At 37.5% G+C, this 26,516-nt stretch overlaps 2 protein-coding genes across 2 annotated transcripts in view; one reads left to right on the forward strand and one right to left on the reverse strand.

Moving 5' to 3' along the window:
• Nucleotides 1–1,975: 1,975 nt before the first annotated feature.
• MTERF1 (mitochondrial transcription termination factor 1) lies at nucleotides 1,976–9,876 on the reverse strand. The gene is made up of 3 exons (XM_059171095.1): nucleotides 9,799–9,876; nucleotides 9,206–9,267; nucleotides 1,976–4,816 (listed from the first exon to the last, which is right to left on the reverse strand). Exons 2-3 carry the CDS (start codon nucleotides 9,235–9,237, stop codon nucleotides 3,649–3,651), a joined length of 1,200 nt encoding a protein of 399 aa, XP_059027078.1. The 5' UTR covers nucleotides 9,238–9,267; nucleotides 9,799–9,876; the 3' UTR covers nucleotides 1,976–3,648.
• A 97-nt stretch (nucleotides 9,877–9,973) lies between these two features.
• Nucleotides 9,974–26,516, forward strand: part of AKAP9 (A-kinase anchoring protein 9) — a 197,080-nt gene continuing 180,537 nt past the window's right edge. Inside the window, exons 1-2 of the mRNA XM_059171077.1 lie at nucleotides 9,974–10,120; nucleotides 11,122–11,244. The gene's annotated coding sequence lies outside the window, so the exon portion shown is untranslated. The remainder of the gene's footprint in view (nucleotides 10,121–11,121; nucleotides 11,245–26,516) is intronic.

Consider the following 26,516-nt stretch of genomic DNA (forward strand, 5'->3'; position numbering starts at 1 on the left):
AGAGCCCAATGCGGGGCTCGATCCCAGGACCCTGGGACCATGACCCGAGCCGAAAGCAGAGGCTTTAACCCACTGAACCACCCAGGTGCCCCTGGTCTGCCTGTTTTTAATGGGATTGTTTTAATTTTGGGGTGTTGAGTTGTATTAAGATCTTTATATGTTTTTAATATTAACCCCTTATCAGATCTATCACTTGCAAATCTCTCCCCCATTCACTAGGTTCTCTTTTTGTTTTGTTGGTTTCCTTTGCTGTGCAAAAGCTTTTTATTTGGGTGTCATGCCAATAGTTTATTTTTGTTTTTGTTTTCCATGCCTGAAGAGATATATCCATAAATATGTTGCTAAGGCTGATACCAAGAGATTACTGCTTATGTTTTCTTCCAGGAGTTAATGGTTTCAGATCTCACATTTAGGTCTTTAATCTATTTTGAATTTATTCTTGTTTATGGGGTAAGAAAGTGGTCCAGTTTCAGTCTTTTGCATGTGACTGTCTAGTATTGAGCTGAATAATCTTTTATCTCCTCTGCTACCCACCTCCCTCAAATTCCTTATAAACTTTTTAGATTCCAAAGAAATGGCTCTCATAAAATTCAGAATATGAAGGGAATTAATACTTGGTTAACAATAACAATATTTACTCCCATTAATGCCACTGTACTCCTACAATGGATTATTATTTGGGAAGAAAAAGTAATGAAATACTGGTATATGCTATATGGACAAAACTTGAAAACATCATGCTAAGTAAAAGAAGACTGTCACAAAAAAACACGTATTGTATGATTCCATTTATTTGAAATGTCCAGAATAAGCAAATTTAGAGAGAGAAAAAGTAGATCATTGATTGCTTAGGCCTAGGGAAGGGAAGGTAATGGGAATTTAACACAAATGGGCATGATTTCTTTTAGGGAGCAAACACATGTCCTAAATTGATTGTGATTATTACATAGCTCTATGAATTAAATATATATATATATATATATATATATATATATATATACACACACACACACACACACACACACACACACACATACACTGATAATAATTTGGTGAGTTATATGTGAATTATATATCAATAATTTGGTGAGTTAATTGTGAATTATATATCAATAAAGCTGTTTTATAGAGTATTATAACTTTATCATACTGTCACTGAACAATTACTACCCACAAAAACACCTAGAGACTCTACGTCATCTGATTTTTGCCAGCTCTTCAAGGTCAATTTTTAATGTTAAAGATGAGAAAATAAGTTCAGTGAAATTGAAATATTTACACATACAGAGCTAATCAGGAATGATGCCCAGATATATCACTCTAAAGAAGTATCTCTCTAAAACCCATGTTTTCTTAACCCTGCCATGCTTGCCATCAGATAGTGTACTCGCAATAATTTTAAGTTCCATTGACATCAAACGGACTTCAATAAAACAGGCATTTTGTTTCTATAGGTGGCAGGAAAAAGTTTTTTTGAAGCATCATTTAGGAAATAAGGCTTCAAAGGTTTAGCGCGATTGTTATTTAATTCAAAATCTACATTTGGAAAACAAATGTCTCTGGAAAACACCTGGAAGTAATTAAGATCATATAATTTGTCACTTGTCTTTCAATTTATATCAGAGCAAGGTTGTGAATGTCTGCAAAATACAGACATCACCTGATTTGTCATTTTTTAAGTCAGTGCATCTAAAATTTGTTCTTGGGACGCCTGGGTGGCTCAGTTGCTTAAGCGGCTGCCTTCGGCTCAGGTCATGATCCCAGCGTCCTGGGATCGAGTCCCACATCGGGCTCCTTGCTTGGCAGGGAGCCTGCTTCTCCCTCTGCCTCTGCCTGCCACTCTGTCTGCCTGTGCTTGCTCTTGCTTCTCTCTCTATGACAAAAAAAAAAAAACTTTAAAATTCGTTCTTTATTTACATTAGATAAAATGCACATCAAATATAAAAATATAGAAACTACAACCATTTCTTTAAGCTACTTTAAGTAAAAATACCTCTTTATTTAGATTTTTATTACTTACATTTCATTTTTTATACAGACATTTAGAGGTCTTTAAAAACAACAACTTGCTAGTCATTCCAGAAAGATATGTGGATAAAACAGGTAATTAGAGGAAGAAAAAATATACTAAAAGAACCACATAATTGGGACTCCTCCCCCTATATTCATCTATTTGCTGCTATAACAAATTGTCACATACCCAATTGCTTAAAAACAACACAAATTTATTATCTTAGGGTTCTGTTGGTCAGAAGTTTGACAAGTCTCAGTGAGCTAAATTCAAAGTCCTAGCAAGGCTGTGTTCCTTTCTGGCGGCACCAGGGGAAGAATGTTTCCTTGCCTTTTCCATTTTCTCAGAGGCCACCTGCATTCCTTGGCTCATGGTCCCTTCCTTCTTCAAAGCCAGTAAATATGGCCAAATCCTTATGTCAAATCTCTCTTCCATTTTAAGAACCCATATGGTAACACTGGCCCCACACAGATAATTTGGAATCCTCTCCCTATCTTAAGGTCCTTAACGCAACTGCATCTGCAAAATTCTTTTCCAATGTAACAGAACAGATTCAGATTCTGGGAGTTCAGACACTGACATCTTTGGGTGGCCATTTTTCTGCCCATCATAGTTGCTGTTGTCTTTAAAGCAATCAAGATATTCCCACAGTAAATTAACCCTACCTTGGAGGGAAAGGGGAACATACTAATGGTTTAAATGAAGAAAGCAGAACTTGAGAGTAAAAGACCTCCTTTTTGGTTTGTCAAATTTTTACTAACATTCTATTTTGAAGATGAATCACAATTAGATATGTGGCAATAACAGGAAAAATCAGGTGCAATTCAAAACCCTGAGAGGATACAGAACTATACAAATGAATCTGTTGATTTTTTAATCTGAACAGAAACCAAAAAACACTTATTTTGTACTTTCTTTCTATATATTGTTCCACCCTGGCACTCAGGAACTACCATTCATATGACAGCCAAAGGCCTACAGCATATAACCAGATGTTGTATTAATTCAAACAAAAAAAAGGTAGCTGGGAAGATGATACTAGAGCATAATGACCATGAGTTTTTATGAACCTTTAAAATAAAATATCCAAAGAATCATTATGTATGTATATACGGTTAAGAAACCAGGGGCGCCTGGGTGGCTTAGTGGGTTAAGCTGCTGCCTTCTGCTCAGGTCATGATCTCAGGGTCCTGGGATCGAGTCCTGCATCGGGCTCTCTGCTCAGCAGGGAGTCTGCTTCCCTCTCTCTCTCTCTGCCTGCCTCCCCATCTACTTGTGATTTCTCTCTGTCAAATAAATAAATAAAATCTTTTAAAAAAAAGAAAGAAAGAAAGAAAGAAACCAAAGCTCTCCTTTTAGAAAGGCTCAAATTCAAAATGAAGTATCACTATATTGTTAAGACTGATAATTTTTATTTTTATTTTTTTTAAAGATTTTATTTATTTATTTGACAAAGAGAGATCACAAGTAGGCAGAGTGAGAGGGGGGAAGCAGGCCCACCGCTGAGCAGAGAGCCCAATGTGAGGCTCAATCCCAGGACCCTGGGATCATGGCCCGAGCTGAAGGCAGAGGCTTTAATCCACTGAGCTACCCAGGCGCCCCAAGACTGACACTTTTTAATTTTCCAGAACAATGTTCTATTCAATGTTTAACTTTTTCAGTTTAGCTTTATATCTATTTTGACTCCAAGATAACAGAGCGATGTTTGATGTACTTAAGTTATAGCCAGCATTTACCAATTCTTTGATTCGACTTTTTAAAGTATTTATGCTTGAATCCAAAATCCGAGGATTTTCAATTATTTGTGATATGCTGAGTTTTTCTTCTATGAGGCAGTCTAATTTATCATTGAATTTTTTCTCTCCCAAGAAGATAACATCTGGATAGCGTAAGATAAACTTGTGTATCTCTTCTTCAGTACACCCAAGAAAAAGCAGCTTCTCTTTGATATTTGTGTAGTTTCTGTTGACATAGTCATTGGAAAGGTCTAGAATTTTAGCTCCTGGACCACAGAGCAGAACAAGCAGCTTCTCATTGTTCAAGCTGAAAGTTGACTGTAAAAATTCAATGTTAGTTTTTACCCGTTTGGTACTCTGAATTAAGATGAAAGGGTTTTTTAAAATTATCTTCCTAACAAAATCTCTGGGCTTATTGTAACCCAAAGACAAAGAGACTTCTTGCAAAAACTCAATCATCTGTTTATTCAGATCTAGACTGTTTGAGAAGGTACGTGGGGCATTGGTCAATAATCGAGAAAGGCATTTATGGGTCAATCCAACTGAATAGAAGAACTTTATATTATTCTCTAAGTTTAGGTTATTACTAGATCGAAAAAAAGATTCCGGAGAACGTTCCAAAATATTTATAATTTCAAGGTCTGATGTCATAATTTTTCTCCACAGATCCCACCGTTCTGAAAGACTTTCAGGTGTGCGTGTTATGGCTCGTGGATATCTTGATATAACGCTAGCAATCACTTCTTTGCTAGCTCCTTTGGACAGAAGGAACATCTTCAGCTCTTGCTCTTTAGTTCCCGTCCTATTAAAAACTCCAGGCTGTCGTTTTTTTGCCATGTCAACATCAACTCCCATTGTAAGTAAGTTATTCAGTAATTTTTCATTCTCCAAAGACTCACTGTTGGCATTACCACACTTCACACTAAAAAGTCTAAATGAAACTGATTTAAGGAGGATTTCTGCTGAAAATCGGATCATCCAACATCTTGAACCAAAGAGAAAGTTACTTCTCATACACAGTAAGTTTCTTGGTGGTATAATGGTCAGGTATCCCAAATCTTTTGGAATGCTGTGTAAAACAACATACATAATATTATGCAAATGCTTATGTTAAACAGCTAAAAAGCCATATTAAGGTCCTGTAAGCATCATGGCCATTTCTATGAGAAAGTATGTATAGCTCCAGCTCTCTTGTGCTGCAGTAACAATTCAGCCACTGCACTCCCACTCTCCAGTTTACGCCTTCTGATTATCTGTGGGCCTGGGGCTGCTTCCATTCTTAATGTGAAGAAAAGCAATATAAGCATCATCACTGTCCTCCAACTATTCCTGCCTTTATTTTGCTCTTTATATTTGGACTTGCCTGTTTGCTACCAAAACCAGTTGCCCCTCCCTACCTCTGCTTTATCCTCCTAGTTTTCAAAGCTTTGGCTTATTCCTATTAACCAATGCTTTCAATTCTGCCTTGTCTTCCAACTTCCCGATCTTTGGCCTTGCTTCCACCCACAGATACCAGACTACTTTGCCCCTGTTCCCTCTTCCTGGTTCCTCAAACTCTAAATATAGCCTTTAAAATCAACACTCCAGACTATCTAATTTCCACCTTAAACACCTTTTTCTAGACTCATGGTTCTCTTTAAACCCATGCTATCATTAGTCTTAATTCTTAGCTTTATATAGACCTCTGGTCGACAGTTCCGATCTCAATCTCCACGTCCTTCAGTTTACCCTCTTGCCCCCTGGGTTGTAACCAACTACTCCAAACCAATTTTTATCTTCAAAATGATTTAGCTGCACTTTTTAATCTACATAGTAGAACTGTGCTGAGAGCCCATAAACTTTGAGAAGTTACTTTTACCATCCTCTACTAACCTTTCACATTATAAAAGATGAACCCAGGGCTCTCTGCATCTGTATCAGAACACATAACTCCAGGCAAGTGACTAAAACCTCAACAACTCATTTTCCTAATCACTTAGAAATGGGGCATAAAATGTATGAATTTATATATGATAATATCCATAGGTACCTACTAAAACAAGTATGTGCATTTATAGGAAATACTTTATCAGGAAAGCAACAGAAAAATTTTCATCTGTTACTCAATTTGTCAGATGATTTGTGTTCTTAAGCTAACTGTGGTCTGAGTCATAAAACAACTTATATATTTTTTAATTGTACTTCTTCCTTTTTGACTATATAGCTGTGACAAACTTAGCTCTTAATTTCTAATTACTAACAACAGGCTCTTATCACTTAAAGGACACACCTCCCCTCTCATCTCCTAATTAAACGTAAAATAGGGGCATCTGGGTGGCTTAATCAGTTAAGTGTCTGCCTTTGGCTCCGGTCATGGTCCCAGGGTCTGCGACCGAGCCCCACATCATCGGGCTCCCTGCTTAGCAGCAAGCCTGCTTCTCCCTGTGCCTGCCGCTCTCCCTGCTTGTGCTCTCTCTCTGTCAAATAAATGAATAAAATCTTTAAAAATAAAAAAAAATAAAAAATAGAAATAGATAGTTCCAACTCAACACTAATATCTCTGGGTTTGAGATACTGTTTTTAAGATTGGTATTAAATAAAGCCTCTCTGTGTCTGCCCTTTTAATTACACTATTTTTTTTAAGATTTTATTTTTAAGTAATCTTTATACCCAACGTGGGTCTCAAACTCACAACCCCCAGATCAAGAGTCGCACGCTGCACTGAATGAACCAGCCACCCATCCCTCAGTTGTATCAATGTAACAAGAACTTCAGAGTATGCTTAGAGGCAGGGAACTCCCTGATATCTCAGGCAATCTACAGATCTTCAAAGAATTAGAAAAAGATTCCCAAACTATAGAATCAAGTAACATTCAAACAAAAATTCAAGACCCTCACAAAATAAACATCAAACAGCGGCACATTTTAGACTGCCCTATACTGAGTTCGCTATAATATCTCTATAATAAGACATACTACTCTTTTAACTACATATTCTTCCAGAAATGCATGAATTTAGAATTTTAAAAACAAGATCTTCATTCTGACTAAAGAATGAAGGCTCTACTTGTACAGCTCAACATCTGTTCTCTCTTCCAGATGTGCAAGGGTGACCTCTACTGGATAATGGTACAGAACACTGACAGTGGTAGGTAAGACCTGTGCTTTGGGAAGAGGGGTGAAAGATGATCCAATGAGATATAGGAAGCAAGCTGTGAAACTCCAATTTATATCTGTCTTAGCCTTTTAAAAATTCCATTTTATATGTTTTATATATACAACGTAATAGTACTGTAAAACATGTATATAATTAGTAAATATACATACGTTGGAAGTACATGTATAAAACCTATTTTACTGAGAATGTACACAATCAAAAGTCTAAAGACAACTACTCTAGACAACAAACTCTTGAAATGACTGACAGGCTGAGCATGCCACAGAAAGTTCAAAATGAACTGTATTAACAGACTAATAGTGAAAATATATGCCCGATTTCTTAACAAAGGAGTCATAAAATCTATTAAGGTTTCTCCTGAATCTATGTCTTGTGAATAAGTCACTCTCTGCAGAAATATCTTTCACATGAATTAACATGTCTAAAACCAAACTGAATATCTTTCCTGGCCCCCAAACTAGCCCTCTTCTGTTAGTGGAATCACTACCACTAACCTAATAGTCACTCATGATAAAAATCTAAAAGTGATTATTTTCTTCTTCTTCCTCAATCCCAGTCATCCAATCATGTAAGTTCAGCTTCTTCAGCATCTTCAATAGTATCTCTCATCTTCGCTGTTCTCCCTCACCCAGGCTGTAACAGCCACCTAACCTGCTGCTTCTCTAACACCAGTCACGCAAAACTGCCACCATAGGATACCTTAGAAACTAAGAAGTGATTACATCCCTTACTCCCTGATTGAAGGCCTTTGTAGCTCTTCCTAGAAAGCAAAATCTTCACAAATATCTTCAAAACTCTCACCACATCATTCCAACTACCTTCCTAGCTCTCTGTTCTATTCTACAACCTCACAACCAGGTATTATTGTCTCTCAGACCTCAAATTCTAAACATTCTTGACCATTTTTGTCTCCTTGCCTTTGGGGAAGCTTTTCTTTCAAAAAGGCCCATCCTCCCATATCTATCCATAGTTCAAGGTCTCATTCAAATAATACCTGCCCACGAGAATATTTAACTTAACAAATACTGCTGAAGTGAATCATTTGTTTTGTAACTTATTACTAAAGAATCTAAAATGTACGGGTGCCAGGGGGGCTTGGTCAGTTAAGCATCTGCCTTTGGCTCAGGTCATGATCCCAGGTTCCTGGGATCAAGCCCTGACATTAGGTTCTCTGCCCAGTGGGAAGTCTGCTTCTGATCAAGCCCTGTGTAGGGCTCCTGCTCAGTGGGAAGTCTGCTTCTCACTCTCCCTCTGCCCCTGCCCCCACCTTGTGCTCTTTCTCTCTTACTGTTTGTGAGCATGTGAGGAAATGCAGAAAATTCTCAAATACCCCAGCTGGGGATTTGGCACCATCCACCATATTCTTTAACCCAGCATTTTCACGTCTTTAAGATTATCCAAAGAAATAAAAGGACAATACACATTTCTTATTAAAAAGGGTGACTATCTTGAATATTTGCTTTGGCAGAAAAGAAACCCACCAACAGAAAGATTCATAAATTGTGATATATCTATGTAACATAATACTGTACAACCTGATTTCTTTATAAAGAGGCATAACTAACACAATGGAAAGATATCCAAGATATTCTAAGTGGCAAATCACATAACCGTACAGATAAAATAGTTATCACTTATATAAAGAGGGGGCATTAATGTATACAAAGAGGTTAAAAAGGTAGTAAGAGTTATCTCTGAGAGATTAATGGGGGCTATGTACTGTTCCTGAAATACTGTGACACTATTTAATAAATCTTATTTTGCAACCAGATAAATTAAGAACAAATTAAATTGGCTTAGGGGTGCAGAAAGTACTGGGAAATATGTTACCTTTATCAGTTTTTCAGTTTTCAATACAAAAAAAGTTAAACCTGAAAAATACTGTTTTACTTTTAGCACCTGATCCACATTCAAAACACTCCGGTAACATCTAGCATGGTAATAAATACATGGGCAGCCTAATGCAAAAAGTTACCAACTGTCTCAAACTACAAATTTAAAAAATAAGTAATATTCCAAAATTTATTTCAGTTTGTCTCTCAATTCGCTCTTTAATTAACTAAAGCCATTATTCCAAGGACTAAAGTACAAAATTAACAAATACAATGAAAACCTCTGTACTCAAAACTTGTAAGGCCTAAGGAATAAAGGAGGATTTCCTTGTTCTCTGCTGCACAATTCGCTTGATAAAGAAACTTTAATGGAGATGGCTAAACTCTGCCCAGGGGACTATATTCCAGTTGGGTCTTCTTTTGATAACACAAGGGAAGTTTGGAGATCTTACAGCAATCCATTTCTCACCTAATTTGTCTGAAAGAGAGAGGACGTTGCATTTCTCCTGAAGAGCTGGAAAAGAGTTGTCCCTAAAAATGGCAAAAAAAAAAAAAAAAAAAGGTGGGGGGGAGGACACAATATCGTCAGCACTTCGTGATACAGACTAAAGAAATCGATCCCAGCTAACACTGCATAACGTTCTTGTGAGAAGCGTCACCTCTCATGTACTAAGCATCTCTCAGAGGTACCGAAAGGAAAACAGCAAGAACACGCCCCTAAGTATTAATGGGAAAAGGCAGCGTAGTCACGCACTTGATTTGTAAAACCAGAGCTAAGTGCTTCCCATATTTTGTCTTACTTGAACCCCACAACTTAAAAGGCAGGGATTACTCCTAAAATTAGAAAATCGGGGAAAGGCCGAGCTCTGTGACAAGTTTCTATTAGTTCACTGAAGCTAATACAGATATTCCACGGGTTCCATTACTTGGGTTCTCCCCATCCTTCTTCCTCCCCCAAACCGACTCGCCAAGGCGCTGCGTGGGAAGAGAACTCCACCAAACAACAAAATCACCCAGACCCACTTCTACAAAGAAAAAGCACAAGCGCAACGAGCCACAGACCTCAACCCGCACTGTATTAATAGTCCAGAGATGCCTTTACCTCCGCCTCTACGGCCTGGGGCGGGACCGAGAGGCGGAAATGAACAAGACTCACTTCCGGTCGCGTACAGGTGACGTAGCCTTTGCGCCCCCCGGCGGCCGCGCGACAGTCCTCTACAAGCCGGACCGGAAGATCCCAGCAGGGGGCAGCAAGAGACCATGGTGAACGCTGGGAACGGGTCGGCTGGGGCTGGGTTTGGAGCAAGGCAGGACTCGGGGCTTTGACGCAGGGATCTGGGGCGGAGGATGGCTGCGGAGGTCCCTTGCCCGGTGGCAACGTGCGGTAGGAAAGTTGCTATTATATACAAGAATTTTGCAGCCTGATAGGGTAATAATGCTTATTAATATGGTTAACATGCCAGTAAACTCCTCGGCGTTTGGTGTCGGAAGACTCTTCTAAAGAGTCCCAAATTCTCTTTCTTGAGCTACTGGGGAAATCCTGGAGTGTGGCTGCTAGTCCGATTTCAGCTTTTAGCATTCAGGCTAGGAAGCAATTCTGATAAACTTCGATTTAACTGCTTGCAGCATGAATTACTTATGCCCCTGAAGTTGTGACGAGCCTAGGCTATTTAAAGTTTCAACAGAAACTTAATCTCCACAGCAGAAGCATTTTTGTCACCCTTGAAGGCGTCATTTATTTAAACTTTCCTGGTCCTGTCCGTCTCACTTGACTGGAGGGGGTAGCAATGGAGATTAAACTTCAAAGCAATTCCGTTACCTCCAAAAGAAAGATTATACATAAATTAATGAAATAACCACCAAGCTGCCAGGTTATCTTCTGGAGCAAGTGATTTGGTCTTTAGAAGAACAAAAAGTGGTGGAGAGGTTGATCCTGAATTCTACTGCAAGGAAGAATTTCCTGCTTTACCCTACTCCATGTAGGAGCATATGACAAATTTTTCTTTATCTCATTTCTGCACCGATTAATGTTTTCTCTTAGCTCTGTCCCTTAGACTACGAGCTAGCTGGTATATTGTCACTTTGTTTTGAATTAATGTTCTGTTTTATTGGCCTATAAGGGTAAAGAGTTACCTTTAAATTTACAATAATCAGTCTTTCTGTTGAGTGAAATTACTCACTGCTGTCCCTCCAGGTAAAATGTAGTCCTGAAATGTTAGAAATGGTCTTTATGTGAATTTCTAAAATCTATTTCTGCATGGAAGGAGCTCCTATATCTGAGTTTGAATTTACTGTTATATTTAAATATATAAACTTACATGCATAAATATACAAATATTTATAAGCTACATTATAATCAACATAAAACAATAAAATCTATTTTAGGAATCATTGAACTTCAGACTGGAGAAGACCTTTGAGATTGTGAATCCCTCATTATGAATGAGACATTGAAACCCTTACATTAGAAGTCAGCAAGAGAATACATATGCTGTATCTCCTTAACCAGTAAGTCTTCTGTGATTTATACCACATGCACTCACATAGATTATCAAAGGTTAGTTCAGACTTTCTTAGGTGACATCACTTAAGTTTGTTTTTAGTGGTAAGTGTAGGTAAAGGAGATTGGTTCTTGTGAAAATAAGTGCCATATTTCCTATCCAAATTTTCTGATTACAAATAAATTTTAAATGCCTATTATAAAACACTCAGAAGAATAGCAACAAAGGTATAATGATGGTTAGGTTAACATGGTGAATTAGCAATTTTTTCCTTCTCCTCTTTGTGCAAAGAGGTTTAATAGTTAATGATTTGTATTATGTCATTACCACCAGTAAGGCAGTGACTACTACCTCATTGTCATTAGTGTATTATAGTATAACCTATATATACCTTGCCTGTATTTTGTTCATTGTTTCAGTGAATATTTATGAAACACCTGTACATTCCAGGCCTCGTTTTTAGGATTAGGGGGTGTAGTGGGGAAAAAGCCACAGCCCCTGCCCTCCTTGACCTTATTTCCAGTGATAGGTCCCACTCAGCTTGAGTATCTGCTGCTCTGCGTAGACATCTTACATCCCCAAGACCATAGCTGATCCATGCTCTACTAAGCTGATGTAATTAAGAAGTATGGTTGGAAACACTGGAGGGCTGTGTGTGGTAGAAGACCAGAGGCAGGGAGTAAGCAATGATGATGAAACAGAAAAGAAAAGGGATATGTAGTTGCAACATGGTGGAGGGAAGTTTTTCCTGTCACCCACTTGGTCTTTGGGCTCTCTAAACAATAGGAATTGATTAGAGGCCAAAAGGGAGTTCCAGGCAAGGCTTTTATTGGGGCTTATTCTGGAGCACAAGGGAGATAGCACAAAGGAAAGAGTACTTCAGACTCAATCCCCTAACATAGGCCAGGGAAAGTTTTTAAGGGGACTAAGAAGAGAAAGGAGTGGTGTTGAGACATATAGAGTTTGGGATTTATTGGTGCCTACACACTTAAATTTTTTGCTCCTTCAATGTTGCAAGTCCATTTAGCATGTTAAATCTCTACTCATGTGCCTGGTTTTTAGTATTATAATGAAGGGTATAGTTGGTGAAAAGCCAGGGCCAGGGTTCCACCTGGGTACAGACTAGTTTGGTTCAGACTTAACCTGTCTTTGTAGTTCAGTCTCTCCTTGAGGTAATCATCCTGCTTCCACATTCCTGCAAGATATGCTGCTCAAGGTGCATAAAGTTTCAGCTGTCCAGGAAGGCTAGATTTCACAGTCAGGATTGAGGAGACCCAAGTCCAATCCGGGCCATGTCTCACTAGAAGCTGTTCTAAATTTGTCATCTTTCAAAGTTTTTTATAAAATATAAAGTAACTCAGGTTTTTTTTTTAAAGATTTTATTTATTTATCAGAGAGAGAGAGGGGAAGAGAGCGAGCACAGGCAGACAGAATGGCAGGCAGAGACAGAGGGAGAAGCAGGCTCCCTGCCGAGCAAGGAGCCCAATGTGGGACTCAATCCCAGGACGCTGAGATCATGACCTGAGCCGAAGGCAGCTGCTTAACCAACTGAGCCACCCAGGCATCCCAGTAATTCAGTTTTTAAGTTAAATTTGTTTTCTTACATATCTATGTTACAGTTCTCTTTTCTGAAACCATGAAAATATTAGATGGCATATGCATTTTTAAATGACTTTACTTGAGAAAAGAAAAAGTTGCCAAGTCTGTATTGGAGCATCTTCTCGTTCTTCTTTTCATCCAAAAGCCTTAGCGGGGGAAAGTGAGGACTCTGGTACCCTCCCTCCCCAAGTGGGTCTTAAGACACTGGTGGGCAGTGAGCTGAAAGTCACGTCGGAGTGCAAAATCTGTGCTATATTCAGAAGCACCACTGACATTTTATAAATATGGTTTTTGTTTTTACTGTATCAAAAGTGCCTGCCTGACCCCCTCTGCCCAGGAAGTATCCTTAGTTTTTCATGCAAATAGACTTTTGGCACACCCCAGCCCCTTGGTTGACCACTCATGTTTGAATCTCAGCAGACCCAATTAAGGTCAGAAAGGAAGTAGCCCTCTAGTTCCCCACCCTCCACCCACTACAGCAGTACCCAGACTCCTGGACTCAATAGACAAATGCAACGCCCACGCACAGCAGCTTCCTAGACAGATCTACCAGCTTCCTACCAGCGTAGTTTGAAGGCCCTCAGAGGAACATCATGTCTCCTCCCATTCTCTTGTCTGACTATGCCAGGGACACATCCTCCCTGCTTTAAGTTCTGCCAAAGTAAACCATACCACCTGAAAACATTAGTGAGCAAAGTGAACTTCGCTGCAGGTTTTGTCATGGAGGTGCCATACCACATTACACAGAAAAATAGCTATCAGATCTCATTAGAACCAGTGGCTCACATTTTCTTCCTTTTGGATTGTCCTTCTGACTTCAAACTCCTCTCCGCATTATTTTGCCTAAATTCAGAGGTGCTCCAGCCCTAGTCCCATTGACACACCCAAACCCAGCATGAAGCTCAGCAAAATAAAGTCCCATGTAGGTAACAGGTCCCACTCTTCTCAGTAGTGGGGGTTCAAAACGGCAGATAATATTAAATAATGCTAAAAATAGTTAACATTTAGTGAATATTTTTTTTGCGTAAAGTACTGTCATCCCTGCAAGGCATATTTTATTATTCTCATTTTATAGTTGAGAAAAAGGAAGAATGAAGAGGTTAAATAAATAAATATCACACAGTCAAAAAGTAGGGACCAGAATTCCAACCCAGGCACTTTGAATCAGGAACCTGGGCCCTTAATGATTAAACTCCACTAATGTTTATAGCACCTAACACAGTGCCTTCCCTAATAAGGACATCAAGGTGTTGGTTGGATTCAATTTACTTGTATTTCTAAGGTCATCAGAAATATTCAGTTTCTTATGTTTCTTTCCAGCTGCAGACATTAATTTTTGTTTATGAAATACCAAATATCCACTGTAAGAAAAAAACACATTATGTTAAAGCAAAAATCATGAGTATATTTCAACTTTTTGCTAGTTTTATTTTTCTTAGCTTTATTGAGGTATGATTGGCAAATAAAAGCTGTGTAATATTTAAATTGTACAATATGATGATTTGATATTTTTATATTTTGTGAAATGATTACCACAGGTGATTACAAACAAATTAACACACCCATAATTTCACATAGTTACCATTATTTTATGGCGTTGGTGTGCAAGAATACTTAAGATCTATTCTCTGCAAATTTCAAATATACAATACAGTATTAACTATAGTGGCCGTGCTATACATTCATCCTTATGGATATCTAAAGCTTTCTGTTTGTACTGGTATTAAGTGAATGAATGAACTGACTGATTTACTGACTATGCACTCAGCTTCCTCATCTGAAAATTTGTTCAGTTTGTCATTTAATATTTATGCATAGAGAAACAGTGAAGGATTAGAAACACCTGTTGCCTTTAACAGGTGTGTGGAGATATTCACAGTCCAAGAGAGAAGTGTTGAACCAGATAATATTCAAGGTCCCTTCCAGCTCTAAAATTCTGTGATTCTGTTGAGTGGGAGGTTTGCCCTCCTTGTGCAGAGGTGGTGGATTGCTGTCGTTGTCGAGACATTGGGAAGCGGAGATGGAGGGAGTGCTCGTCAAATGATCGCTGAGGAGAGAATTTCAGGCTGCCCCTGAACCAAATAACAAGGAACAGGAAGCCTTGCCTACTGCCCACTGACCTTCTTCACTGCACCTCTAACTCCACTACCTGCTCGGATATCTGGTGTCCTGCTGCCCTCTGAGTCCTCCAAATCCCGTTTTGACACTGGTTAAGCTGACTGAACATGCGTGTTCCCTACTCAAAGCTGCCTATAGAGCTTCCCTCTTCCCTTTTCCCCAGGAGCTGGACACTTAATCTTTTCACTCTGTCATTCTCATATCCTGCTGTTTTCAGCCTAGCTGCACATTAACCCATTAACCCGGGTGCTCTTTACATATGCTAAAGCCCAACACTCCACCTCTGGGGATTCTGATTTAATTGGTTTGACGTGAGGCCCAGATACTGGTCTAGTTTTTTGTTTTTGTTTTCTAAATCCACAGTAGATGAGGGTTGCCTGGGTGCCTCAGGTCATGATCCCAGAGTCCTGGGATCAAGTCCCACATCAGGCTCCTTGCTCAGCGGGGAGCCTGATTCTCCCCTTGCCTCTGCCTGTTGGAAGTTCCCCCTACAGTTCTCTCTCTCTGTCTGACAAAAAAAATTATTAAAATCTTTTTTTAAAAATCCTCAGCAGATGATTCTAATGTAGAGCCAGAATTGATAATTCTGATTGATACTATACTTCAGACGCTGGAGTTACTCAATTGTCCTTTGCTAGTTAAAGCCCCACTTTGGATTCCGGGACCAGGGAAAACTAAGGCTAGCAGCTCAGCAGCTCAGGGCTTAATCCCACTGTGGCCTGGACTCCCAGGTCCAGCAATTAAAGGCTCTTGTTATTCCTTATGATTAAACTCCTGCCCCAGAGGAATAGGGAGAGTAAAAGAAGGCGAAACAGTTGCTGGGGAGGCAAAACAGCAGGTGTTTACTCTAATGCGCTCCCAGTCCTTCTGCCCCTCCCACCATTCCCTGCTTAAACCTCAGTAACGAAGTCGTCCTGAGTCAAGAGTGCCTCTTTGGTGACAGGCATGAATAGGAAATCATCTGACCTAACATCTCTGAGCCATACGTATGTCAACCTACATGTTTCTCTTTATTTGACTACATACACCTCTGTTGGTGATACCTTAGTAATCTCTTTCCCAGAGACATTTTGTCTTTAATCTCCTTTCCTTTCTTCTCCCTCTTTTAACTTGCATTTGGCTAATTCTAGAGTCTTCTCCTCTCTCTTTATCCATTTTTACAAACCTCCCTCATGCCTAAGCATAAGACTAATACCAGAGTAAAGGGAAGGCATTTTTTAAAGTACAGTTTTGATGTGAAAAGGAAAACAACCTCTAGAGTTCATGAAAGTGCTAATAAAACTCTTCACAATTCCCACAAAAATCTATACTTTCTTCATTGTCTTCTAATAAAAACTTTTATTCAAAAACCAACATTCAACATAAAAGTTATTTATTTATTTTTTTAGAGAGAGAGAGAGAGAGGTGGCGGAAGGGCAAGGGGAGAGGTAGGGAGAGAATGTTAAGCAGGCTTCATGCCCAGCATGGAATCTGATGTGGGGCTCAATCTCAGGACCCTGAGAGCATAACTTGAGCCGAAATCAAGAGTCACACATTTAGCCAACTGAGCCATCGAGGTGCCCCATCATAAATGCTATTTTTAATCAGTTTGTTGTTTCTACTTTGATAGTTGTTTTGCAATTTTTTAAAAAAGATTTTATTTATTTATTTGACAGAGATCACAAGTTGGCAGAGAGAAAGGGGGAAGAAGGCTCCCCACTGAGCAGAGAGTCTGATGTGGGGCCTGATCCCAGGACCCTGAGACCATGACCCGAGCCAAAGGCAGAGGCTTTAACCCATTAAGCCACCCAGGCATCCCTCAAGTTTTGTTTTTTTTTTTAATCCTACTACTATTTCTTATAACACTTCATTTTGTGGATTACAGTAGTCTCCCCCTTATCCTTAGGGGATATGTTCCAACACCTCCAGTGGATGCCTACAACTGTGGCTGTCCCTGAACGCTTTATATACTATTTTTTTTCCCTATACCTTCTTACCTATGATAAAGTTTAATTTATAAATTAGGCAACAGTAAGTGATTAACATCTATAACTAATAATAAAAGCAGTTATAGCAAAACACATAAAAGTTATGTGAATATGTTCTCTCTCAAAATATCTTTTTTTTTTTTAAGATTTTATTTATTTATTTGACAGAAAGAGACACAGCAAGAGAGGGAACACAAGCAGGGGAAGTGGGAGACGGAGAAGCAGGCTTCCTGCAGAGCAGGGAGCCCAATGCGGGGCTCGATCCCAGGGCCCTGGGTTCATGACCTGAGCTGAAGGCAGATGCTTAACTGATTGAGCCACCCAGGAACCCCCTCTCAAAATATCTGACTGTACTCACCCTTTTTCTTCTTGTGATGATGTCAGATGATAAAATGCATACATGAAGAGATGAAGTAAGATGAATGACGTAGGCATGGTGACATAGTGTTTGGCTACTGTTGACTTCCTACTGAATTGTCAGAAGGAGGATCATCTGCTTCCGGACTGTAGTTGACCATAGGAAATTGAAACCACAGATAAGGGGGGCCTACTGTATTCTTAGAAGATTGGCACCACCTATAACATTGTCCTAATTGAAAATTCCACTTGAGTACCAAAGTTTTGAAGCTTTGAGGGGTTCCATTGAGGACTGCATGCAGATATCTAGGTACTCCCTTAACTAAGAAGTCTGCTTTTCCAGTGTCACAGGGACTATTCTTAAGATTTCCCAAAGGAAAGGAATGAATATGAAGTCAGATTTTAATGACATCCATTTCTTTTGATAACTCTGATGACTTCCCAGCTATCAGTGAGACGGCTGGAGTTACTCTCTTCTTTGGCCCTGGAGAATCTGCTGTATATATTGATTTTCCTAATGTCAAGGATAGTGTCATGACACAGTACCCATTTAATTACTATGGCAATATGGAGAAGCAGTCCTTGTAATGTCTACAACTATTCTCAGAAAAGTGCTTTTACAAATCAAACATATGTCTAATTGAAGATATGTTCTAAAATGTGTTCATATTTCTTGACATTAACTATAAATCTAGGTTTGATTGTTCTCTGTTTTGACCAGGTACTGTGATTCTTTGTGAACATTAGCAAAAGACAAAAAAGGAAAAAAGAGGAAGAGAGAGAATTTTTAAATGTTTTTAAACATATAAAACAAAATTTTTTTTTCCTATTACATTGTGAAGTATGTGTTCTGTGTTGCTTGAGAGTATCACAATTATAATTTATGATCTTGATGTATTTTTGGTACATATTTAGATTAGTCATTGTGAGTCAGATATCCTAAGATCATTTAATTAATTACCTGTATTATCTAACCCCTACTTAAGTTTCTTTTCTAGACATATTACTCCTACAGTCTAAATTATTCATCTCACCAAACTTTCTAAGCTGACAAAGCTAGCTGAAGTGCCATTGTGAAAGCAAGTCTCAGCTCAACAAATACTTTTTCTTTTATTAAAAGATAAAAGTAAAGAACTAGAATGTCTAAAAATAGGCACTTGGAGCTTAAAATCTGTCAGACCATATGCTGTACAACTCCAAGATCCAGGAAACAAAGACATCTTTCTCCTAGGGGTATGTATTTTCACTCATTCTAGGGAATCAGGTGCCAGTCCATCTGTATGGCTACATAGTCATTTAAACATCATTAGAAGAGAAACAGATTATTAATTCCTGGGTATGGTGAAGGGAAAATATTAGTCAGTTGGCACTAATCTGATCTGCACGTATTTGTCCTTGTGTTGTGAGAATGCATGTGACAGTGTGATTTTTTTCCCCCAATGTCCTTGAAATTTCTTTTAAGGAAATTGCTTTTCTTGTTTCTCTTTCGCAGTCAATGGAATGACCACAAAATATAAGGTTTGAGGCAATCTTTACCTATAAGCAAGATAGCATTTTATAAACTGTTATTTAGACAATCTTTATAATTCTTTTTCTGTATTGAAATTTAACCTTTTTTTTCCCTTGTGGATATGTTATTTTATTGCCTTAAAGTTTAAAAACTTTTAAAACCGAAATAAGTTTTCAAACCTTGCTGCCATTAATATCTAAATATGTTTTACATATGTGCTATACATTCTGTAACATTTAGTATATTTTATATGGTGTAAACTCAACAATCTTCAGAGATTCAATTATAGTCTGACGCTAGAATATTATTCTCAGACTGTGTACATTAGTACATTGAAGCAATGTGGCAGTTACTAAGTTCGGACCACAAACAATTCCAGCCTCCAGAGGGGATTCTTCTCTGCCTTTATAACTGTCAGATCTCCATTCTTTTTAGGTTGCAGAGACCCAACAACATTGGCATACTTACAAAGCCAAACACTTAAAATGTTAAGGGTAAGAGGTTCAACTACTTTCTAATTACTTGGCAATGATTTCACAGGCTAGTTGTAAAGGTAGAAATGTTTATTCTTTGTCAACTAACAAAAGAACTTCAGTCCTCTTCAAGTGATGAAAAGGGAAGGAGGAAATGAAAAGTACTATCAGGCAGTGTATTTCTTCTGGGACATGAGGCTATATTTCTTTCAGTTTTTAGAAGTATTTGTGTGCACATGTATGTATATGTAAAGAAGAGTGTACACACATGATATAAAGATACAAAAGAATATACGCTATAAACCTAAATCTATCTCCTTTCCTCACTTACCCAGTTCCCCTCTCTGGAGGCAAACACTGATTTGGGTAGACTCTTGGAGATTCTTCCAACGATAATTCATGCATTTGCTAACACTCATGTATAAGTCCCCCTTCTCTCTTCCTCTTTCTTCACTCTAAGGGTAGGATACCATATACCTTTCTCTGTTCCTTGAGTTTTCATTCTTAAAGATTATTTCAGGGGCACCTGGGCAGCTCAGTCAGTTAAGCATACAAGTCTTGGCTCAGGTCATGATCTCAGGGTCATGAGATTGAGCCCTGCCTCGGGCTCCATGCTCTGGGCAGAGTGCTGGAGATTCTATCTATCCCTTTTCCTCTTTTTCCCTCTCTGCCCCTCTCCCCACTCAGGTGCATTCTCTCTCTCTCTCAAATAAATAAATAAAATCTTAAAAAAATAGATTGTTCCAAATCAGTATATATAAAAGTCATTATTTGTATACTTTCTGTATAATAATCCACTGTATAGATGTACCATAATTCAACTAAATAGTCTATAATAGCATGTACTGTTTCTCATCATTTACTATTACAAATAGGCTGCAAAAAATTTTTTCATTTGCACATATTTTGTGTTGCACATATGCAAGATTATAGAATAAAAACCTAGGAGTTGAAATTATTGGACCAAAGAGTATGAGCATTTTAAATTTTGACAAATAGGGCGCCTGGGTGGCTCAGTGGGTTAAGCCGCTGCCTTCGGCTCAGGTCATGATCTCAGGGTCTTGGGATCGAGTCCCGCATAGCGCTCTCTGCTCAGCAGGGAGCCTGTTCCCTCTCTCTCTCTCTGCCTGCCTCTCCATCTACTTGTGATTTCTCTCTGTCAAATAAATAAATAAAATCTTTAAAAAAAAAAAAAAAAAAAAAAATTTTGACAAATAGAACCAAGATGTCCTCTAAGAACATTGTACCAATTTTCACTCCTAACAGCGATATATAAGAAAGAAGCAATGTTTTAGTTGTTGTTGTTGTTGTTGTTGTTTTTAAGAAGCAATGTTTTTGACTAGGACCCACTTCATACTTATACTTCCAAAGGAATAAAAGCATAATATTTTTTTAACATGTTATAAATGTCAGGAAACTCTAGCATTTGGGAAATAATAAAATGTAAAGTAAGAGATAGCAAGCTGATAAAATATAGTACCCATTTCATAGTTTGTTAATAAGCAGGAAAACTACCATCATGTTACAAGAGAGAATTCTGAATTATATTTTTCAAAACCATGAAAACTGTTAAATCTTTCTATTTTTATGATAGTGCTATTATTAAAAGTAATAGAGTTATTGCCAATAATAATGATAGCAAAAGAGGAAATATTGTATAGATATATAAAACTGTCATGACACATAACACAAATATACAATTGGACCGTGACTTTTTAAAAAATCTGTATTGCAATAGTAGGTATCACAATATTCTAAGACTCAAATTAGCCCTCAAATTTACTAGTGGTTATTCTGGAAATACATCTTAAAATAATTTGGGGGGGGAGCCTTGTTAGATATGTTTGGTTGTGCCATAAAACTTCTTGATCAAAAGGCCAGATACTATTTATTCATAAAATGAAAAAAGTTTTATAAACTTAAAAAATAGTAGAAACGGTACAGAAGAATCTAAGTGCATAGCTTTGGAGTTAAGAGCCTTAAGGAATATGAATATAAAAACTCTTCTCCCTTGGTAAGGTTCCTATGAGTACCAGGTAACTGTTCCATAAAAAGAAGAGTAAGTATGCATTGGCACCAGCTCAGATTGTCACTTCTAAACTTTTGTGATGTAAATAGGTAAAATGTATGAGTTTATGAAGAATTGATGAATTTTATAATTATAGCAATCAGTTGTATAAAATTTCATAACAATATGAATTATAATTTAAGAAATTAGAAATAAAATTCAAGTCCCCTTTATTAAAAAAAGATTCTCAAGAATTATCAACGATCTTGTTGTCATCCAAAGTTAATTTTGTTATTCAAAATTCATGCTTAACTGAAAGTTAAAACCACTATGTGTTTTTTTCTGATAGTGTTACGGAGGTTGGGCCATACAGTTAAGTGGGCAACCTCATTATTGAAACTCTGATTATAGAAGTGGCCGAACAAGCAGTTTTAAAGACAAAGTTCCACACAGCTGGTTATCCCACTTAAATTGTGTCTAAAAAATACCAAAGAAAACAGTTTGGTCAAACAACTAGTCAAGTCAGTGAAACATAGAATCAGTCAGACCCATCTTCTGGCATCAAGTAAGGAACTGTCACTTGACTAATTATTTCATATTTCACCCAAATATTTATCATGCTGTAATTGTAGCTCTATCCTCAGATAACAGTGAAAAAGATGGAAAAAACCCTTATTTGCAAGAATCCTTTAAAATTAACCTAATTTTATAACTCTTGTCACATTTTTCAACACAACATATTAGTCACCACTTAGGACTACAATGTAAGATACACGCCACATGACAATAAAGAAGCACTGCTCTTTAAGAAGAATGGACAAAAATGTATTAAACTGATTGTATTTAACACTACATTAAATCTTCTGTCCTGATTTTCTCACAATTGCATTTTCATCATCATCATCGTTACCATCACCATTTCTAGCATCAGAATCATATGTGATACCAAAACATTAAGTAGTTTTAACTGTAAAGGGTCAATTCTTTATTCTGTTGTCCTTTTGGCACTGATTTCACTTCTGCAGCTATTTGACATTGGCCATCTGTAAAATGGCCCAGAATTTTACACATTAATATCTTCTCTCAAGATGATACCATGCCATGCAATTCAGAAGTATATAGTGATTTGATTTGTTATCTCTTCAGATAAACAAGGCTGCTCATACAAATGTGGGAGTCAACCTCGGGATTTCTAGAATAATGTATTGTACATGTTCCCCAGATGCTGCTACCGTGGTGACAGACTAACTGGTAACATTCTAGACTGCTTTATTATAATAGCTGGTCACATTATTTCTTAAAGCAGAAAATTTATTTTACAAAATGAATGTTGAAAATTAAATGTTTCTCAAGTTATCACCCCTTTTTCTGTGTATCTATGATGCTGTCCCAGCTAACCAGAAGATCTAGACTGATTAATATGCAGTGAATTTCTCATGTGCAGTTTCTGCTACTTTCTTCATCTTTATGTTAGTCTTTTGAAAGTCATTGAATTCAATAATAAACAGGACAGTTAGGCAACCTGACAATCAATATCTGCAGAGCCAACGAAAATCATCCATTGATTGGATTGGACTGGATTGGATTCAGTTATAAAATATCCAGGAAAAAAAGAATGAATTATTTCTTTTTAAATTATGTTTGTTTTTGAAGCAAAGATTACCAAATGAAGAAATTAGCCAGACATGTGATACTTTTATTCACAATTTACAAAAAGAATCTGAGATAAGATCACAATGGTTTATTTTCTATAAAATAGCTACAAGTAATGAATGCTCTACAAATGAGGAAATTGTGGCTCAGAAGAGTTAGATAACTTGTATACAGTTACACAGTTAGTAAGGTTATGTCAGAGCTGAAATTGCCACCAGATCCAACAACTCTAAATCATATGCTCACTTATTTGTGAGTGAAAGCAAAGGTGTTTCATAGATATACATCTCCAGAGAACAGAACCAGAGGAAACTAATTTAAATCATAACAGGAAGTATTGACGTTAGTTATAAAGGTATTTTAACAATGAGTATGGGATGGGGAAAGGAGCTTCTAGGGAGTACTAATATTGCATTGGTAGTATTCCAGTTCTTACATTGAGCAGTGAGTTGACTGCTACTCATTATATCACCATATTATATCCCTTGTGCATGTGCTACAATTTTCAGTCAGTATTAAAAAATGTAATAAGGGGGGCCTGGGTGCCTCAATGGGTTAAAGCCTCTGCCTTCGGCTTGGGTCATAATCCCAGAATCCTGAGAACGAGCCCCACATCGGGCTCTCTGCTCAGCAGAGAGCCTGCTTCCCTTCCTCTCTCTCTGCCTGCCTATCTGCCTAATTGTGATCTCTCTCTCTGTGTCAAATAAATAAATAATTTTTTTAAAAAATGTAATAAAAACTTTTTAAAAATTTTTAAAAATGAGATATTGAGGGATGTTGTGAAATTTTTGCCTCAGTATCTTAAAAAATAAAAACAAATATTTTCCCCTGGGTAAACTCCATGTAATTAATGAGTGGGTCCCATGCAGCCCCTCATGGCACATAAAATTCTGACCAAATACTTAATTATCATTACTGTTTTGTTTTATTTCCATGTCAGAACGCAAATGACTCCACTTGGTATTAGAGAAAATCTGCTCCTAAAATAAGATTAGAACAAAATCCCAAGAGGATTAATTCTTCTAGGAAGGTCATCCCGATTCAAGTAGATAATTTTGAATTTGAATTTTAGTACTTGGTTAACTCCTATTAAACCAACACGCACCTTTCCTTGATGTTAAGATACTAGATTGAGTTTTTAAAATAACAAACCATTGTAACGTCGTCACATTAAAGAAGGAACATGTCCATTTTCTCAAAATAGCAGTAGTTTCTTTTTGTTAGCATAAGTGATCTTAATAAAAACAGGCTAATTCACACTTGCTATTCAGTATTACCCTATTTTCACGGATACCTGATGGACCAACCCATATTGTGGTTTGGTTTTATTTATTTTTATTATAAAAGCAGTCAAGCTTATGGTCATAACAAGTCAGCCCCCAATCCTACCTTTCAGAGGTAACCATTGTCTTTTACCATTTTTAAAATCTTTACACCCAACATGGGGCTCCAATTTACAAACCCCAAGACCAGGAATCACAAGCTCTACTGACTGAGCCAGCCAGGTGCACCTTTTACCTGTTTGTATTTGGTTCTCTTTATTACCTCTGTAACTCTAAATGACATATCTATAATACTATTTCTTCATTTTATGTGAACTTATCAAATTTTAATTCTTTACTTGTATTGAAATTGCATTTATATAATCTAAAAAGTCAAATAATACTACAAAGCTTAAATGAAGAATAGTAGACTTTGAGGGTCCTGTTTTTTTCTGTCTCGCTGTGTCTCTTAACAGCTAGGCTCACAGGCAACTTCTTTCAACTCTTTTCTCTCTTTCTTTAATTATTTCTATTTATAATTCTAAATAATATGCTTATACTGTTACTTTTATTATTCCATTTTAGATGTTTATATATCACCTTTTTATTATGAAAAATCTGGATTCAGTTCCTATATGTTACTTACCCACATTCCTTGTTTTTTAAAAGAAGATTTTTAAAAGATTTTATTTACTTATTTTATTTTTAAAAATTTAAAAATTAATTTTTTGTATTTTTTTTAAATTTATTTGACAGAGAGACGGGGAGAGGGGGAACACAGGCAGGGGGAGTGGGAGAGGGAGAAGCAGGCTTCCTGCCAAGCAGAGAGCCCAATGCGAGACTTGATCCCAGGACCCTGGGATCATGACCTGAGCTGAAGGCAGACGCTTAAGGACTGAACCTCCCAGGCACCCCTGTTTTTCTTTTTCAAGGTTTCTTTGGCTATTCAGGGTCTTTTGTGGTTCCATACAAATTTTAGGGTACGTTGTTCTAGCTCTGTAAAAAATGTCATTGATATTTTAAAAGGAATTGTATTAAATGTGTAGATTGCTTTGGGTAGTATAGACATTTTTTAAAAAATTTATTTGACAGTCAGAGATCACAAGTAGGCAGAGAGGCAAACAGAGAGAGAGGAAGGAAAGCAGGCTCCCTGCTGAGCAGAGAGCCCTATGTGGGGCTCAATCCCAGGACCCTGGGATCATGAACTGAGCCGAAGGCAGAGGCTCTAACCCACTGAGCCACCCAGGTGCCCCTAGTATAGACATTTTAATAATATTTGTTTTTCTAATCCATGAGCCTGGATTGTCTTTCCATTTCTTTGTGTCATCTTCAATTTCTTTCATCAGTATTTTATAGTTTTTAGAGTATAGGTCTTTCACCCATTTTGTTAGGGTTATTTCTAGGTATCTTACTGTTTTTGGTGCAATTATAAATGAGATTGATTCCTTAATTTCTCTTTCTGCTGCTTCATTATTGGTGTATAGAAATGCAACAGATTACTGTATATTTATTTTGTATCCTGTGACTTTACTGAATTCGTGTTTTAGTTCTAGCATTTTTTCAGTGGAGTCTTTCAGGTTTACTGTGTATCACGTAGTGAGAGTAGTGAGAATTTTACTTCCTTGCCAGTTTGGATGTTTTTTATTTCTTTTGTTGTCTGATTGCTGTGGCTAGGACTTCCAGTACTATGTTGAATAAAAGTGGTGAGAGTGGACATTCTGGTCTTGTTCCTGACCATAGAGAAAAAGCTCTCAGTTTTTCCCCAGTGAGGATGATATTAACTGTGGGTTTCATATACACCCAATAATGTTGAAGTATGTTCCCTCTAAGTCTACTTTGTTGAGGGTTCTTATCATGAATGGCTGTTGTACTTCATCATTTGCTTTTTCTGTGTCTGTCGAAATGATTATATAGTTCTTATTCTTTCTTTTAGTAATGTGGTATGTCACATTGATTGATTTGTGAATATTATACCACCTTTACAACCTAGGAATAAATCCCACTTGAACATGGTAAAAAAATTTTTTAATGTATTGTTAGATTCAGCTTGCTAGTGTTTTGTTGAGAATTTTTGCATCTATGTTCCTCAGGGATATTGGCCTGTAGTTTTCTTTTGTAGTGGTGTCTTTATGTGGTTTTGCTATCAGGGTAATGCTCAGCCTCATAGAATGAATTTGGAAGCTTTCACTCCTTTTCTATCTTTTGGAATAATTTGAGAAATATAGGTATTAACTCAAGAACTTTGCTTTTTATTCCAAAAAAATTAGATGCCGTTGGATAGTTCTGAGCAGAAATGTGACTGCTCTGACTTTCCTTAAGCTGGGTAAATAAT

This window comes from Mustela lutreola, chromosome 4 (assembly GCF_030435805.1).
Source record: "Mustela lutreola isolate mMusLut2 chromosome 4, mMusLut2.pri, whole genome shotgun sequence".
NCBI lineage: Eukaryota > Metazoa > Chordata > Mammalia > Carnivora > Mustelidae > Mustela > Mustela lutreola.

Coding starts and splice junctions, on each gene's coding strand:
- MTERF1 (XM_059171095.1), bottom strand. CDS start 9,237: ATGCAACGTCCTCTCTCTTTCAGACAAATTAG. Junction 4,817..9,205: donor CTCTCTTTCAGACAAATTAG/GTGAGAAATGGA, acceptor TGTTTTACACAG/CATTCCAAAAGATTTGGGAT.